At 40.6% G+C, this 17,904-nt stretch overlaps 3 protein-coding genes across 3 annotated transcripts; 1 reads left to right on the top strand and 2 right to left on the bottom strand.

Moving 5' to 3' along the window:
* Positions 1 to 126: 126 nt before the first annotated feature.
* On the bottom strand, positions 127 to 2,317 carry LOC125901735 (uncharacterized). The gene is made up of 4 exons (XM_049597614.1): positions 1,911 to 2,317; positions 1,694 to 1,834; positions 1,473 to 1,591; positions 127 to 1,189 (listed from the first exon to the last, which is right to left on the bottom strand). Exons 1-4 carry the CDS (start codon positions 2,266 to 2,268, stop codon positions 497 to 499), a joined length of 1,311 nt encoding a protein of 436 aa, XP_049453571.1. The 5' UTR covers positions 2,269 to 2,317; the 3' UTR covers positions 127 to 496.
* Positions 2,318 to 2,372: 55 nt separating this feature from the next.
* Positions 2,373 to 9,169, top strand: LOC125901733 (glutamate-rich protein 6). Its single transcript, XM_049597611.1, has 12 exons — positions 2,373 to 2,387; positions 4,203 to 4,237; positions 4,377 to 4,438; positions 4,550 to 4,675; positions 4,769 to 4,855; positions 4,942 to 5,147; positions 5,248 to 5,309; positions 5,483 to 5,661; positions 7,201 to 7,283; positions 7,403 to 7,561; positions 7,720 to 7,945; positions 8,043 to 9,169. Exons 2-12 carry the CDS (start codon positions 4,219 to 4,221, stop codon positions 8,361 to 8,363), a joined length of 1,530 nt encoding a protein of 509 aa, XP_049453568.1. The 5' UTR covers positions 2,373 to 2,387; positions 4,203 to 4,218; the 3' UTR covers positions 8,364 to 9,169.
* Positions 9,170 to 9,296: 127 nt separating this feature from the next.
* On the bottom strand, positions 9,297 to 17,815 carry selenot1a (selenoprotein T, 1a). The gene is made up of 6 exons (XM_049597615.1): positions 17,626 to 17,815; positions 15,291 to 15,401; positions 13,193 to 13,319; positions 10,237 to 10,324; positions 9,930 to 10,096; positions 9,297 to 9,828 (listed from the first exon to the last, which is right to left on the bottom strand). The coding sequence occupies exons 1-5, from the start codon at positions 17,763 to 17,765 to the stop codon at positions 9,972 to 9,974; spliced, it is 591 nt and encodes a 196-aa protein (XP_049453572.1). The 5' UTR covers positions 17,766 to 17,815; the 3' UTR covers positions 9,297 to 9,828; positions 9,930 to 9,971.
* Positions 17,816 to 17,904: the final 89 nt, after the last annotated feature.

Consider the following 17,904-nt stretch of genomic DNA (forward strand, 5'->3'; position numbering starts at 1 on the left):
ACTATCAGCTTATGTACATTTTAAATAGTCAAATAATCCAGCTAACCATCCTTTTGATATGAAAAAAAAAAGTTGATCCTTTCTGCACCTGAGGACTTACCAGGGAATGACATTTGAGTCCAAGCTTACCGTAAGTGGTCCGTAATGAAAAGGTCACTCATTGAAAATTATAACAGGATTTTAGATGCAGAGAAAAACTCATTTTGAAGATGCTGGAAAAAGTATGCATTTTTGCACAAAGAGAAAATTTGTGCTTAGATTGTTGACAATTTTAACCAATGTCTCACATTTGTCAAATGCACCACTTTACTTTGCAAAGAGCCTCTAATCAAATGTACTAACTATTTATGGACCACTTACCTCATCCACTTCATAAGCTTAGAATAAAGGGTACCAAATTCCTCCCCCCACAGTTGAATTTCTCTAAGTTTACAGGTTAAACAATTGGACAGGGTCACTTATTGTTCAAACCATTTATTAGAACTGTTTCAGCAGATTAGCCTGAAATGGGGAAAGGAGCAGGAGGAAATGGTGGAATTGGATATGGATAATGGACATGCGGATGAATATGAGGGTGCGGTGTTGGGTCCTTCTTGGTTGTCGTTGTAGTCGTTTTAGGTGTCGTCGTCGTGGGCTTAGGGGTTGGAAAATTGGGATAGGGAGGTATAAAGGGAGGGTAAAAAGGATTAAATGGAGGATAGAAAGGCAGGTATGGTGGGAACGGCGGTATCTGGGGTTTAGTTGGCGCCTTTGTTGTAGTTGTAGTGGTCGTGGGTTTCGGGGTTGCTGGCAGAGGCCCTGGAAAGGGCCAAGGAAAAGGGTAGAAAGGAAAAGGATACATCGGTGGAGGAAACGTGACTGCTGCTGGCTTTGCAGTGGTGGTGGTGGGCGCTGCTGTTGTGACGGGAACAGGTTGGGGATAGGGGTAAAACGGAGGGTAGAACGGGTATTGTGGATATTGAGGAACTTGTGGTTTCTTTGTAGTTGTTGTCGTTGCCGTCGTAGGTTTTGGTACTACGGGGTATTTAGGATACATGTAGGGTGGAAAGTAATAGGGATGGGGAATTGGAGGCACCTGAGTGGCAGGGTGATGTGGGGCAGCAGTTGTGGCAGCAGGTGCTGCAGGTTTGGGACACATGAGTGAGACTGGAGTTCCCTGCCAACGCATTGGGAGCATATAATTTCCACCCTTAAGAGAAAACAAAAGTTAGACACAAACCAATTCAAGCTAACACTATTTTCATTATCAATTAGTCCAGATTTGTGTTATTTACTCTTAGTCTATACGGGTATAGTCTAAAAAGGACTAAAATAAAGAATTAAGATTAAACTAATGAAACAAATCACTTCCTAAATTTTATGCTTTGTCAAACTTAAGCTCTTGGTTAGTCCAGGTGTTTTGTCAGAATAAGCCATTGATTGTCAGCTCTTGCTCATCCTGAAGGTGCAACATCTTTCATTATACAGCTTACCTCTTGAACCATGTTGCAGCCATCATAGGGAACCAATAAAACAAGCCCAAGCGGGTTCCTCTGCATGTTGTAGCCACAGGTGGAGGGGACTTGGGACAGAGGTATCGGAGCTGCGTTTACTGTGGGGGAGAAGTTCTCAATGTCACTACACAATTTTTGGTGCAAATGCCTACATTGTACAGTTTGAGTAGACATTAGTTAGTGGGTGTAAATAAATTCACCTTGTTCCACTGCAAACTGTGTAGCTCCTGGGCCCACTGCTCTGAACTTCATCTGGTCTGCACCACACTGCAGGGAAGGTGCCATGCGCTTAAATGATGCTTCTTTGGGACTGGGGTCATATACTTGTCCTTTCGACCAGCCTGAAAGGGAACATTGGTTAGTAGTACTATAACAGCACTTTGAGATTCCCAGGACAAAAAGAAGCCAGATTTTTACCTGCAGAGTCCGCTTGATAAGCAGCTTCATCATCCACAGATGTGTTTGAGGATGACTTCTTGTTCCTATCTGCATGTGACCCAAGGCCTGACCCGAACAAGATTTTCCCCTCTTGGACAGCTGCTGTTTGGGCTGCGTCAGCTTCTCTTCGCCCCTCTCGTTGTTCTGTTTTCCTCAGTCGATAGCAGTCTATTGTTTGCACTAAATAACACGTTAGAATAACAGCTGCAGCCAAGTAAACAGCAGAACTTTTCCTCTCTCCTTTATGCATCATCTCAGTACACATGAGTCCTGAAAATGTTAAGAACTGAGAGATTCTGCTCTGCTGCAGCTTTTTGTGTTGCAGGCTCCACTGCATGCAGAACAGCAACAGCCAATCAGAAGCTGCGACAGGTGTGCCGATTGATTGTTCTCTGATTAGCTGGCATTGGTTCCATCTGTGATGCCAAAAGGTCACCAGACAGCAAGGCTGGAGGGGTGAGCTGGTTACTACAAGAGTTCAATGTCAGTGTTTTTGCTTCTTCACTTCAAAACCAGACATCTGGTCTGGTCAACCATGTATTAAGTTAATTCATAAATAATAAAAATAAAAGTACAATATCAAAAGGTGCTCACTCTGACTCACATAACTAACACAGGAAAAAAATTCACAACCATTCTGCCATCTTGTGGAGAAATTGTGTTTGGCATGTGACACAGGGAGTAAAAAAAGCACATTAAACTTCAACTTCAAAACTCAGAAAATTTCAAAATGCACCTTTTAAACTTGCCATAGATGCTGTTCACATACTTAGTAGGGCTTCAATGTTCATTCTTGACCTATGGTGAGGATAATGTGATATGAAGTCCAACTTTTGAACAAACAAATACTCAGGGGAGAAAATTGGAAATTTGAACATGTACAGGGTAAACTCCATCCACAGAGGGAGCTCTAGAAAACAAAATCTAAAAGCTATTAAAACTACTAATTGGACACTGAGGTGAGACTGTTTTGTCATTTATTCTCTCCAAATCCACTAAAACACTGGCTCCCAAACTGGGGGTCCTGATCCCCACTAGGGGTTGCCAAAGTTTCAGGGGGTTATCACGAGGCCTTCTAGATTTTAAAGGGTGTAACACAACTTAAAAACAACCTAACAAAACACTTTCCACACTTTGCCTTAATCTCCTCTTCATTCAAATCTTCATTCCTTTAAAGAAAACTTAATGAAATTGATATTTCTTAAGTTAAAACAGTCAAAGAGCAACCTGTTAACAGGGTCTTAAATATTTTTGGTCACATTACTGTGAAAATTTCTCCAGCCTGATGACTGATGACAATCATTGGACAGACTGAAGAATTGCAATAATAAATAGAATCTCTGACAGTGATGAGATTTTCTTTTCTTTTTACATTAAACACATTAAACTTTTCCTTACTGTTCATTTTGAACTGACATTAGTAGTGGTATTAAACAGGTCTTAAAAAGTGTTAAATTTAACTTGGTTATATCTATAGACACCCTGATTAGTATTCATGATCATAAAAAACAAGCAAACATAATACGGACAGAAAATTGTATTAAAGTTCCTTAAAACAAGTAAACTCATCTCTGATGTAATATTCAGGAAATAATCATGTCAAAATTCATCCAAATTGTTTTATGCACACATTTTGTGTAGTTTATCAGTTGCTCTGTACTGTTATTGTTATGCTTTGAATATAATGTGAAATATCCATGAAATACGTCACTTAGTCAGGGGTCAGGGGTCAATGATAGAAGGGAGGTCCCTTAAAGAAAAATCTGATTTTGATATTTTGCAAAATTTAGAAATGAAAGTCAAACCTTCACATTCAACTTACCAAACTCACACATAAAGACTCTAATTTATATTCAAAAGTAAACCTAGATTCAGGCTAATAAGATCTGAACATGTATTTTTTTAAACTGAAGCCTTGACATAAAGTTTACATCTCTTCTGCCAAGAAAGTAGACAGAGTAAACAGGTAGCACTGTGACGGTGTTATAGTGTATAATTGTTAAATATTTGTGGGCATAAGAAACCAGTCAGGCAGTGGCCAAAATTAGGCATTACATTAACACATTGCTATTTCATCTCCATGGTTACTGACAACACCAGCAAGTATGACACATTGAGGTGAGTGCACCACACGTGTGTACTGATTTTATTGCTTTTTTGTGGTTGTGCAGCTTGATGTATTTTTAATTGCGTCCTAATCAGTCCACTGTACATATTCATCTTCATGGCTCTTCAATCTTCATGGCTCTTCAATGGCTTTACTCCAGTCAGAAGGACAGACAACAAGATGAGGTCCAGCTCCTCCTGTGAGTCTGCTTCAGGCACAATTAAAAATAAACTATTAGAAACGACAACCTAGGAAAAGATCCTATCTTATTCAGGCCTGTGTTGACGTCTCTTAATGGGACATAATCCAATGATGCCACAGATTTGTTTTACCATTAGATGCTGCTGCTGCTACATCAGAGCATCATCTCCTTGAGCCACTATCTGCCGTGGATGACCACGTAAGAAGTCTATTTTCCTTTATTTCAACTGCTTTAAATCAATAAATACCTCATTTATTTAAGTCTCTGATGAATTACTTGTTTACTTTATTTTTCTCTGGGTTTGGTAAGATGATAGCAGAGGGCTGTCCGCAGTCTGTCAGTGACCCGCCCACCTATTGTATCAGAGCAGCAGGAGTTCTGAGGTACAATCGGGAGTCTGACAACCACAGGATGAACTTAACCACTCTACCAGAGGTAAAAAGATCACATTACTACCCACTGTTCTAAATTCCCTTCTGCAGCAGTCTGTGTTGCTTATTAGTCCAATTTAACACTTTGTTGTCCCAGCTTGTGACTGAGAGTGAAGTGAAATGTGAGTACTGTGGAGAAAAGGCCCGACCTTCACTGGATCTAACGTGGGCACAGGGGCCTGAGGTGAGGAAGGAAGTGAATACATTCTCCAAATGTGTGTATATGATGCACTGCTGACCTCCTTGCATCCTCTTTTGTGTCCATCCTAGTCAGGTCCACTCTTCTGTTGTGCCCAGCGGCAGTGGCTGTATGAGATGCTGATGAAGGAGAGATGTTTGGCTGAGGGGAGGTGTGACCCGAGGACCATGACATCGCCCATAGACAAGCCAGCCACAGAGACAGAGGAGCTTGTCCTCCAAGGCAAGGAGATGGAGGACCACAACAAGTTCATCATGGACTTAGCACAAGGACTCGGGTACAAATGTGCATCACAATATGTCTCTGTTTTTTTAATATAAAATGATATAAAAGTAAAACTTTAAATCAAGAGCGATGTAATCTGCATCCTTCATCAGAGAACAATCAGAACAGAGAGTCTATGAGGATTACTCACTCCAGCTACCTGTGGCAGAAACAAGTGAGTACTGTACTCATTCATAGCTTTAAATGTGTTCATCCAGTCAAACATGAGCTGACAAATAGTGTGTATAAAGTTATCTATGTTTTTTGTTAAGATTATTGGAAAGAAACAAAACAATTGTGCCTTCAAATAGCTTTGTGAGACTGACTTTGTTCTCTTCTTGTGTTTAGTTGCACCAACATCAAAGGTCCTCAGCTTCCGGCTCTCCTGTGCTCTAGGAAAAGGATGCTGGACAGTGTATCCCTGTGGCGCAACTGAGAAGCAATTGAAAACAAAAGAGGAAGAGGAGCAGCCGTTGATCCCTTTTTGTGACCACAAGTCACTTAAATTCGGCATATGTCATCATCAGGTACTCACAAATTACTATCATGTTTGTTTTATCAAAGTCAATACTAAGCGCATCTTATTGATGTTATCCAAACTGATGACCCTGTACACAGATGGTATTTTGCTTCTGTAACACAGAAGTCAGACTAGTGGAAAGAAAACATCCAAAAAACAAATTTATGTGTTTGTTTTAGTTCACATTTCTGCTCTGGAAATATGTGCAAAAGGTTATCAGAAATAGAAATACGTAATTGAGCTCTCGGGGGAAATGATACGTAGTAAGTAACAGTCACTCTGATATAAAAATTATAAGAAAGCAGAAGTAAGAATATGAAAATAGGAAGTGCATAAAAATACAGTATTTGCATAATGCTGCAGTGTTTAACACTGGTATATAATGTATTTAAGAATATAAAATATGTGCATTGTGCCACAACGTATAAAGCTAATTGTTAAGTTTTTAGAAATATAGATAGAAAGATAGGGATAAGACATATGTACAATATGTGCATCATATGTTAATTATACATGCAAGAGTAGTGTAAGGACGAATAAGTTAGGTTAGTAATTAGACAATACCTCATTTGCATTTTAAACAAAAAAACCCATAAATATTTGTCTAATTTAAATAATCAGCTGGGGAAATTTCATGGTGATATTTATTGGTTAAAAGTTTAACATATTCACCTGCTGTGTTCTGAAGGCTTTTACAGAGTGTTTTTTTTTTCATACATCATTCATAGCCTGATTTGTATAACATTTTATTCCTAAAAACATGAAACAAGAATTTTGAACCTGCAATGTTCAGATTTATGTCTTGAAAATTTATGCAAATTAGTGCATACTTAGCAAGGTAATGCATCATTTGCATATTTAAACATACAATTTTACAATATAGATAGATCGATACATTATTTACATCCTAAAAAAAAAGTCACGTAGAAAAGTTCAGTGGCACTGAAGTATCCAAACTGCTTACTTGCAGCTTTTAAGAAAACAGTCAATTTCTCCATTATATCTTTAAGAATTTCTTTCTTTCTTTCTTTCTTTCTTTTGTTGTAGTCTTCTTTTTTCCATCCAAAATTATTTCAAACAAGTCATGCTGCATGTAGTTGGCCTAGGCACATAATCATCATGTCTTTAAACAGAAGCCAAAGAAGTCTATAAATGCTTTATATTAATCTGTGCACATAAATATATACACTGCCCCCTTGTGGTCACACTGTGTTTGATCAATGCAATAAACCATGGAACAGCTAAGCTATTTGCTATTGTAAATAGGCTATTTTTTAATTATAACGAACATTTGTTGCTATTAAAGGGTTACACCAACATTGTCCTAAAATAGCAACACATCTAATAGTACTGTACTTCCATGAAGAAGGGGGGCATGAGGCAGTTTTAAAAAGACCGGTCAAAAGCAGCAGAGGCAGAGATATCCTCCTGATTTATAGTCCATAGTTCAGGCTCCTTGTGCCTACTAACTGCCCACATTTTCCACACAGTTATTTTATAATGGAGGCTTTCTGTTATGAACATCTTTTGTCTTCTATGTTCACAGGCTGGGGCAGAATTTCTGCAGAAGTATTATCCCAATGGGATGAAATTTCTCACTGTGTTCCCTGATGGCTCTGCTCAGGTCTTGTATCCGCTCGCAGTTCAATGCTTGTAGATTTATATCATGTTTTCAGAGAGAATTTAATATGTGCAAAGCAACATGCACTGTGCAGTGGGTGTTCCCCTCCTTATCGTCATGGTAACAGCTATCCCTCAGGCCTCCTGGCTCTCGTTGTCGTGGTCACTGAAGAAAATGGAAGGGTCTGCATCGTGTATGAAGACAGTGATGCCTCCTGTCAACCGATTAGAGCGCTGTTCCAGTCCGATGGCAGGGCGACATGTTATCACAGCAATGGAAATATATGGTACAAAGCAAAGTGTTTGGACTATATTTAAAGTATAGATTGCTTTAGGTGAATTTAAATGACAAAGGATGCATCTACAGTTTGAAAATAATGTCTTATCTGTAGCCATGCTTGCAGTTACCTATAATATGTGATGCATGTTTGTGTTTATGTTGCAGGCTGACCTTCAACAGTTCAGGCGGTCAGTGTTTGGATGAGACGGGTGCCAGGGTTCGTCGGTGGAGCTGGGGCAGCCTGAGCCTCACTCCCACTCCCTTACAACCTATATTCCTGTCCCTCAACAAAAGCGTTGGGGTCCGAGTCCTCGGGAAGGAACAAGTGTTTGTCTCCTTCCTGGCGAAAGGTCAACAGGTTAAGTTCAGTGTGGGCACCTGCTGCGCTCAGGTGAAGCATTGTTTGAAGCTTATCTGTTCATCTTGCAGTTTCCAGTATTTCCAGCTCTGCTTCGGTAACTTTTTCAGTAAATTTTTCTCCCCTCCAGGGTGAATGTAAAACAAACACGGCTGCTTCAGGACCTCCTGTACTCAAGGAGGAGCTGTTTGTGTTTGCAGCCAGGATCAGGATCAACCTGGCCATTAAGCATCTCCACCAGTGCCTGATGACGCCCTCCCATCCCCGGCTGCTGAAGACTACACAAGCCCCTCACCTCCATGGTGTCGCCCAGAGTCTTCTGGAAGTCAGTGCTAATGTGATGATGAGTGAGAGTGAAAGAGCCTTCATCTATAGGTGCCTTCAGGACTGTCTTAAATGCACTGGCAATAACTACACTGACACAGTGACAGCAGTGGCTAATAAATGTTAAACTTGTTTAACTGTGATTTGGGTGTTTTATTCTTTCGTTCCACAGTAACTAAAGGGAATGTCAGGGACAAAAATAATATGGCATTTACATATCTGGGGGTCATAGAAAAGATTAAACCCCAAAACCACCTCTAAATAACTCAATGAATGTCTCCATAGCGAATCTGGGTCACTGGTTTTCCTTCACGTCCTTTAATCCCCCAATTTTTTTTCAGTTGCTACTAACAAACACCCATTTCTCTCAAAGTTAAGGACCCAACACAGCAGAGTCTGAGACACAGATCAAGGTCAATTACTGAATTTTCATGAGAACTATCAGGCTCTATAGAAGCTCACAGACAAGCTAAGACAGAGACAGGCTTGAGCTTGTTAGCACTTGTCAAATGTGTTGTGATACAGAGATGGCACACTGTGTAATCTCTTGACTTTTCTAACAGCACACCTAAGAAATGGTATTCTTGCATAAAATATATAACTCAAACACTTGCAATGTCCATTTTAACAAACCTTTAAGGCCTTGATTTTGGTCACTCAAGATCACAAACGGTAAAGGACTTCAAGGACTTACAGGAACCCTGTCATAATGAAGCGATTTTTCATTGTCAGGGACATTGGCACTGTGACATCACCACATTGTACTCACACTTGATCTGTTTTGTCTTCTAATGAACTCTGCGGATCATCAAGTCTTCCTAATTGGATTAGGCTGAGCAGATGGCTCATGGATGTGCGCTCATGACTTGAATCAAGCAAGAAGTCTGCTTTACGAAGGAAAAAAAAAAAAAAAGGAGCTCCATTTCCTGCTTTCTTATCAGGTTCCCTTTATGTTTTAAACCTTGATGGCAATCCACCATCTCCACTCACAATGTCATTTCTGTCAACACCTGACTCCCCATGAATCAGTGAACCACAACACCACACCAGAGCCTCGCAGTTAAATAGTTACAATATGTTTTATTAATCTTCTGAGCTTCCTTCAAGTTATGTAAATATAAAAATTATTCAGAAATCATACCAAGACACAATTCCCCAATGTTATTTTCACAACAGTGATGACAGGTTTTTAAGTGTTGCATTTTCTACATGCCTAAGCTACTTTTAGAACAATAAACTTAAAATTCTACAGGTGGCTCAGTGGTACAAATGACACGATTTTTTTCTTTTAATTCACATAGATCAATTATATGCAACAAGTTAAAGACTCTATGAATCGATGTTAGATCTCTCCTTACAGGACCACTGATATCATCTGGATGAAATCTGCAGTAGTTATGAATAGTACAAGAAAATGACAGAATGGCCGGCACTGTTGCAATGGATCCCACTCTGGCGTCAGGGGCGGGACGTCTCTAAGGGGCATGGTGAAGACTGATGGGAGCATCTAGTCTGTGCTAGCAGTCTTCCTGCCTTCAGCGCAGACCTTCATAAACATCACTTCACAGCCCAGTGAGAAACCCACCTCAAACCTACACAGGAAGAGGAGAAAGAAGATCAAATTAAAACAGTATCTCCACTGGCCAAAAGACAGAAGAGAAACAAACAGTGCAGTGAACACTACTGTGCTTACATGGAGGGGCTTTTAACTCCAGCCAGGATGTGATGAGTAGGGTTAGGAGTGGTGGTGTGGCCCTGTGTTCATGTGAACATTCATCTTCATCTCATTGTCCAGGATTTGCACGAGCTGCTGCATGGAGGGCAGGTGACCTGACTCTAGTTTGGACCACACTGGCACATCTATGAAGAGACAATTACGTAACTGTAATACACTGTGTTTTGTTCCATCACCACACAACTGCATTAATATCATTATGTCACAAAGACTCAAATCAATCTGAAGCCAGTCAACAAGCCCACGCTGTGAATCACAGACTCACCATTTAATGTGATTTCAAAAGCTCCTGTGGACATTAACTGGTTTTCAATCATATTGCTGAGGAAGAACACCATCATGCAGGCATATATCTGGAAGAAGCAGGAGAGAAACTTGGGTTAAAACGTTCCGCACAAATCCTTTTCCCACATTTACTAGCAGTTACGTTTGCAGTTTAAATTTGGCATCATGCTCATGTGATGGATCACAAGAGCAGTGCACTGAAAAGACACTGTTTAAGGATTGCAAAAACAGAAACATCAAGACCACAGGATGAATGCGGTGCTACAGTATACTATCAGATTAACACTTTGGAGTGATGAGAAGCAACTCCAGATGAGGTTCACACATAGCTGACAAACCATGTGCATTTTTGGTCAATACAAATCTGATAGTTCAGCTGAAGATTTACTTGCAACGTTACAGTAGTGATGGGTGAGTCAGGTTTCTTTCTTTTTAACCCGCACCAACCTGGCCCACCTGACCCACAGACATATGCATTAATCACTGACCTAAGCTTGACCCACAAACCCGCAGACCAGAGCTGAAAGTTAAGTTTCTGGTTAAGATCATTGCTAATAACAACCTATTTGCTGTTGACTATTGTGTGTCAATTCCAGTAAATATGACACTATAAAAACATGTTTTTTGTTTAAAAAAAGGATAAACACTGGGAGACAGCAAGTGCTCACCTATCTTTTAAGTGGTTATGTCACAAGTATGATCTCAAACACGCGGCTGATATCCTACCTGGTTTATTTACATGATGCAACATAAGTGCGTGTTTAACAGATTCATTGTGGACAGAAAGATGCTTGCTGACAGGGTGTTAGGCCTACATATTCTCAGAAGGAAATACTTTTACCAGGCATATGACTGTAGAAATTAAAATATGTCAGACTTTAACAAATTGTCCTGGTTAAAAAATGGATGACGGAAACCCTGAGCTTGTTGTATGTGTCTTTAAGAGAGACATAAAGAGGGAAGAGAGGGTGAAAGGTTGACTATTCCTCAATGATTCTGTAAGTTATTAATAATTATTCAGAGGACTGGTTTGTTATTGAATGACCCACCCGCCTGACGCTTGCAAAATTTTCTAACAAGCTTACCTTAAGCCTAGTTCACATTACATGATTTTCACCTTGATTTTGACATCGCAGAGGATCTTGAGAGCCACCTTGGGTCGAAGGCGAGTTGTCTGCCACGACGAGTCCTCATGTGTGAACAAGCCTACGAGCAAGTTGCCCCCTTGTCTGTGACTATGACTGGATATCCGGCATGGTAGAAAACTGGAGAAGTGTGACACAACTGACAAAGAGCATCAGCCAATGAGAGGCGGGATACATCCCACGTCAGCACGCAGGAGGACGTAAGAAATGTGAGGAGGACAAGCCGCAGGGTTGCCAGGTCCGCTTATTAGCCACGACTTTGGGCTTGTTTTTTTGTTGCTTACAAATATTGGTAGTCACGGGTTGCGTTTTTTTGGGCTTGTTTCTAAAGTGGAGTTGCTTATTTGGGCTTGCTCTCTAAACATTGCCTTTCTCTAATATATATCCGTCGCTTCTTTTGGGCTTGTTTCCATAGCCCCGGTTGCTTGTTTCTCTCCCAAGATCTGGCAACACTGACAAGCCGTCCGGCAAGCAACAACAACAATGGCGGCGTCCAGAGGATCATGGGGAGCGTGTTGTGTTTGGACCCAGGCCCTGGAGGCAGATCTGATTCAACACTGGGAGGAATATCCATGCCTTTACGATGTGTCGCCTCCAAGTTAAAAAACAAATTTGGTGATGTCACGGCAATATCTGGGGCTCTGGCGGCGGCGGCTCGGTGGAGAAATCTTGTGGTGTGCACACACAGGTTGTAACGCAGTTGGCGAGACTCCCTGTGACAGAAACACACGTCGCCAGGTATGAACACTCAAAAGATTACGATAGTCTCCATGACGCATTTTGCGGGGTGAATATCTTGTAATGTGAACTAAGCTTAAGCCATCTGACCTGCAGGTTGTGGGTTGACTAGTCTCGCTCACCAGACCTTTCTCAAGAAAAGAAAGGTCTGGCTGGGTCGACTCTCACTTTAAGATTGGCGGGACTTCAGCGGGTGGCTCGTTCCGCCCAATGAGAGGCTGATCTATGCAGCGAATTTCCGCCCACTCAGACTATGGGTTGACCCACAGACATCTCAGCTTGCACAGGTTACTGATTATTGCAGCCCAACTGATATATCAAGGGATGAATATTGCCTGCCCCACTTAGTTTCTCAGGTCATTTGATTTATTGATAACTGCCAGGCTGTTTAACAAAATATTACAGAAATCATCTTGAAAATTTACCTACAGCAGTTTTAAATACACCCAGACCCTCAGGCTAGCTCTGTTATCAGTCAAATTATAGCTGCGATAAAAAGCTAATTTATTAGCAAAGTAAATCCACACCAAATGCTTGCTGGGTCTTTTTATCTATTCTGTGCGCAATTGCAGGGTTTTCTGTTTGTAATCCATTTGGCTACTGAGACCACATCACATTTTATCAGCCTCAGCTTTCTGTTGAACACAGGATTGTTTTATTTGCTAATATCTGATGTTAGCAGTCACTGGCCATTCTTCCTCTGAGCCTCTGGCATGCCTGTAACACTGGGGATAACAAATCCAAGCAAAACAAAACAACACAACCCGAAGACCCTGAATGAACAGCTAATGAAATCCCATGGGTTGGGGTTGAACTTGGCAGTGTGCATGTACACAACCGTATTTGAGACACAGCCAGAACTAAAGCCCTCTTTTCCTCCTTTCTAGATTCAATCCATGCCTCTCTGCGATATCAGCAGTGATTACCTTCAAAACAAATGCTTGGCTGCATCGTAGAGACAATCCTGACTCTATCCCGCTGCCACACATGAAGACCACAGTGCACACTCTCCCGTAGGATCTGAGCAATAATGACTTCCATAGTAAACCTTACCTTGTTTCCCTGGCCCCACTCCCAGATGCCTGGGGCTTGCATACCGAAGAGGGCGAATGGGTCCCTGCCGATAATAATCAGCCCAATCACCAGCAGTTTGAACACAGACAGGAAGGAAGCAACATGTCTGAGGAAATAAAACAAGACACTGGCTTACAATACAATTCTTAGACACAGAGGCTTTTTGTAAATATCAAATCAGTCCAAAGCCTTCAGGTTGTATTACAATTATCCTGAAAGATGTGAGCCTGTAGTTTGGCTTTATGTAGGCTGGTCATGTTCAATAAACATAATTCTCAGGTGTCAAAGTAAACATATTCATTTGGGATTAAAACTGTGTTGACAGTTAAGGGCGTGGCCTCAGTTTATACAAATTAAGCTTCATAGTGTAGAATAAACAAGGATTTGGAGGCAAGCCTGTACCACTGACTTCCTCCCATACCCATTTCAACAGTGATCATGATTCTGCAGGGAAAATGTACGCCTTAAAAATTAAGTGATACCTCTTTAACACTATCACACTTACCAATCTGTAACACAGAGCCTGCATCCTGTTTACTCCGCTTTTTACTACCTTTAAACCTTAATGTCTAACTGGTTGAACTACAACCTGTCAGTGGGCCAGAGATAGACACAACAAAATCTCACTGTCTGGGGAATCTGAAGCCCAAGGTGTGATACTGTGGCCTTTCTTTAATGGGGATAGTCTCTGGAGTGTTTATTAAGAGCTCAACTGATGAGGACCTGAGGGTCTCAGTCACACCACACCTTAACTACAACACCTGGGACAAGTGCACAAACGAGTCTCACATCAAGACTCGGGTGCTGATTCCAAATACAGCAGTTGATGCTTTACAATCCCATCGACTATATTATATGAATTAAAATGTGAGAGTCAAAATTCTAGTCTGTATTTCTGACAGAAATAGTTCCTCATTGTCTGTATCCCTCCTCTTCCTGTGTAGTGTTTTGTATGGGATTTCTGAAATAAATCAAAGCAGATTTATAAAGTAATAGAACTCCAGTCGACCCCATCTTCCCCCAAACTTCAAGCTTTGCTGCTCAGTAGTGGTTATACTGTACCTTCTTGGGATTAGAATAGATACCTGTTAAAAATACATCCAGTGTACATTATTTTAAGGTAATAAATGAACAGGTAAATAACTTAATGTATATATCATCTTTCAAACAACCCTTAAAAATAAAAGAAAGCAAAAGAACCATTAAATACAAAGTCAGAGCCAATAAATAACATTAATAAACACAACAGACAAAAGTGACACATAGTAGAATAAAAACCATAGGAACAGGTAATATAATTTTTAAAAAAGCCAGATGATAAAAGTGAGACTTAGGAGACGATTTTAAAGAGGGCAGTGACTTTTCTAGTCAAAGTTTCTCAAGTAAGCTATTCCAAAGGGTCGGAGCTCTAACAGCAAACACCCTGTCACCATTATGTCTTCAGCCTTGACCACGTAACAGCCAACACAGCCTTATCGCCACGACCTCAGGCTAGTGAGTAATCATTAAGAGGCTCAGACAGGTAGCTTGGTGCCATACCATTAAGGGCCTTAAAAATAAAGACTGACATTTTAAAATCAGTTCTGACACAGACAGGCAGCCAGTAAAAGAAAGCTGAAACAGGGGGGATTATCATTGTTGGACACCCTGAAGTTCCCAGAGTGTTACCCCCTTATTGAATAACTTCACATCTTGTTCTCTACACCTACATGTGCTGGTTCATACTGTAGTGACACACAGGAAAAAAATACACTGTAAATTGGGAATAATTGCACAGTATGTTGTGGGATGTAGTCTTAGTATTCTTGCAGTAGCTCAAATGATATAAAGTCCAAAAAACAAATTATTGAACTAAATGATATGATGCACCTTTGACCTACATTTAGCCATTTTTAGGGCCAGCAGTTTCGTCTATGTCCACAAAACTACCAAAGATAAATCCACAGCCACATAAGCCTGACTGCTTGAGAATTCCACTTCCTCAGTCGAATCACAGCTAATCCCAGGCAGCTTTCAGGCTGCTTTAATAAAACTGGATATAATCCACTTGTAACAAGGCAGACAATCTCTCTCTTACCGATAGAGGGGCACAGGAAGATAATTCTCCCCTTCAATGCGGATGTCTGGGTACCGCTGGTACAAGGCCTGCGTGTACTCCTCAAACACCCGCTTGTACCCTCAGGAAATGCTGCAAGGAGACAAACGCACTGTTAGAGGAGACATTCACAGTGTGCAGCTGCGACATCAAACGGGGACAAAAGGCAGCCATAACAATATAGAGATCTTGAGGGTAGATTGTGAATTTAGCCTTGAGATCTGGCACATTTGAATCCCACTTTCATCTGTAGGTCATTGTTCTTCTTAGTGGAAAGTTTTCGTGGTAGTGTGAAATTCCAGTTAGCAGCACGTCAGTCTACTTTAAAGGGGACCATTTTCAAAATATATACATGTTATTCCTATGTCCAGTCCAAAAATATTATGAAACAAAAGCAACCACCCCCCAAAAAACCTCAAATTTGTGATGTCATGGGATATTAAGTCTGTAGAGAATGAATTGGAAAAGATGATGACACAGAGCACCCAGGGGAATGTTCTGATTATTTGGGTACGTTTTCTGTTTCACAACTGAGAACACTACAATAGAATAAGCACATTTGGTAAAAGAAAACAAACATTCTGTGAGTCCACAAAATCAGGCTCCCATTCATTGTCTGTAGAGCAGCTCCAGACTTTTTACACTATAACAGTGGTTCTCAAACTTTTAGTGCACAAGGCAGACCAAAGGGCAAGCCAAAATCTCAAAGCACACCTGTATTTATATTAGGGCTGCAACGATTAGTCGACTAATCAAAGACTAATCGACTATTAAAATAATCGGTGACTATTTTAGTACTTGACTAATGGGTTTGAGTCATTTTTCATAGAGAAATGCTATAAAAGTACCCCAAAATACTCATAATTTTAACATTTTGGGGTTTGGGAGAGACAGACCGACATATTCCAACATTTTAACACATTTTCCGATAAAATGATTTGTCGACTAATCGAAGAAATAAATGTACAGATTAGTCGACCATGAAAATAATCGTTAGTTGCAGCCCTAATTTATGTCTGTGCACAGTTGCTTGTATAATGTGTGTTATCACTCTTATCATGATATAGGATGAAAAAAGACAGCTTTCATGATACTGTCTATTGACTTGCTGGTGCTTTGTTGTAATTTGCTCCGTACAGTAAAGCGATCCATTGTCCTGCTCACAGTTTTTTCCTTTTAAATGTTATCATCCCTCACACTGGCTGCCAATAAAGGCTTTTGATGTGTCACACACTTGTTATTCTCACGTGCAAATGGGACAAATAGGTTCCTTGTGAAGGTTTTTGAAATTAAATGACAGTTTTTCACTAAAGTTTGCCTCTTTATGAGGAAATGGGTGTGCACAATACACTAATACAGTCAATTAAAATTTCAATCATAACTTTCTGTATAGGTCCATTTAAATACTGCAACAACAATGTGTGGTAATCACAAAATCCCACGGCTCACCTACATTACCATGTTGGCACACCATTTGAGAGCCACTGCCTTATAACATCACAAGTTTGAGACTTACTTCGCTGGTTTCTGGCTTTCACAGAGAGTAACGGATGTTCACAAATACTGACTGAGCTTTCCTAGGCCATGAAAATAACACAAGAGTTATTAATCTATGTGGTGTTCCCCTTTACACAACACTGCATGCTCCTGTTTGCTGCATGTTTGGTTAAGATAAAAGCAGCAATTTACAATGCAAATGTATATTTTGTCTTGTTTACTTAAGTCACACTTCTCTGCATATTAGCATCTTGAAATCACGTGACACTCTTATTGGCATACGTCAACACATAGATAGAAGAACACATATTGTTAATGTTGATGTAAATTAGCTAACGTTAGCTAACTTTTCGGCACGGTTTGGAAAATTCAAGGGCAAATTGTTTAAATAAGATGAAGTATTTCCAGAGGGACGGAGTATTTTTTAACGTGACTTTAAATATTAATATTGCTAGTACAATGTAGAGACCAGGGTTATGCAAGGTTAACTCGTGGACACCAGATACAATCACTGGATTTAACGTTAACTCGCATGTTTGACAGCGGAAGCGGGGCCATGTTTTCGTCGAAATATTCACGAGAAGTCGCCAAAAAAAAGCAGAAACTTCCACATTTATTCTACTCATGTGATTAGACAATGGTTGAGTAGTTCAGCTACTTAATAACTAACGTGACTTTACCGCTCACTCTCCTGTATTATAACATAAACGATCCTCCGGTTAGTTAGCTAGCTTCTGTCATTTTTTCGGCCTACGATGTTGTTAGCCGGGGAGTTTAGCTAGCTCGCAATGACTCGCCAGATTTTCGCTGTTTTGCTTACCATATTTGAAACTTGAGGAGTGGTCCCGTCGCAAACTGCATCTTCATCTTCTTCACGCCGCTGCTGTCACCAGACGTGGCGCAGCACAGCGAGAAAACCCCCAAGACGAGGAGCGAAAAACGCAACCACTTCATCGCCATCCGTTCCGGGGTTTGTTTCCTCACTCTGTCGGATGGAGCGGCAGGTTAATCTGTACATGTCGTTACTGGTTGGTCCCTCCTTTTCCTCTTGCTCCAATCTCGGATTTTAAACACAGCTGGTTCCTACCTTTAGCGCCCC

The sequence above is a fragment of the Epinephelus fuscoguttatus genome, linkage group LG15 (assembly GCF_011397635.1).
Source record: "Epinephelus fuscoguttatus linkage group LG15, E.fuscoguttatus.final_Chr_v1".
In the NCBI taxonomy this organism is placed as follows: domain Eukaryota; kingdom Metazoa; phylum Chordata; class Actinopteri; order Perciformes; family Serranidae; genus Epinephelus; species Epinephelus fuscoguttatus.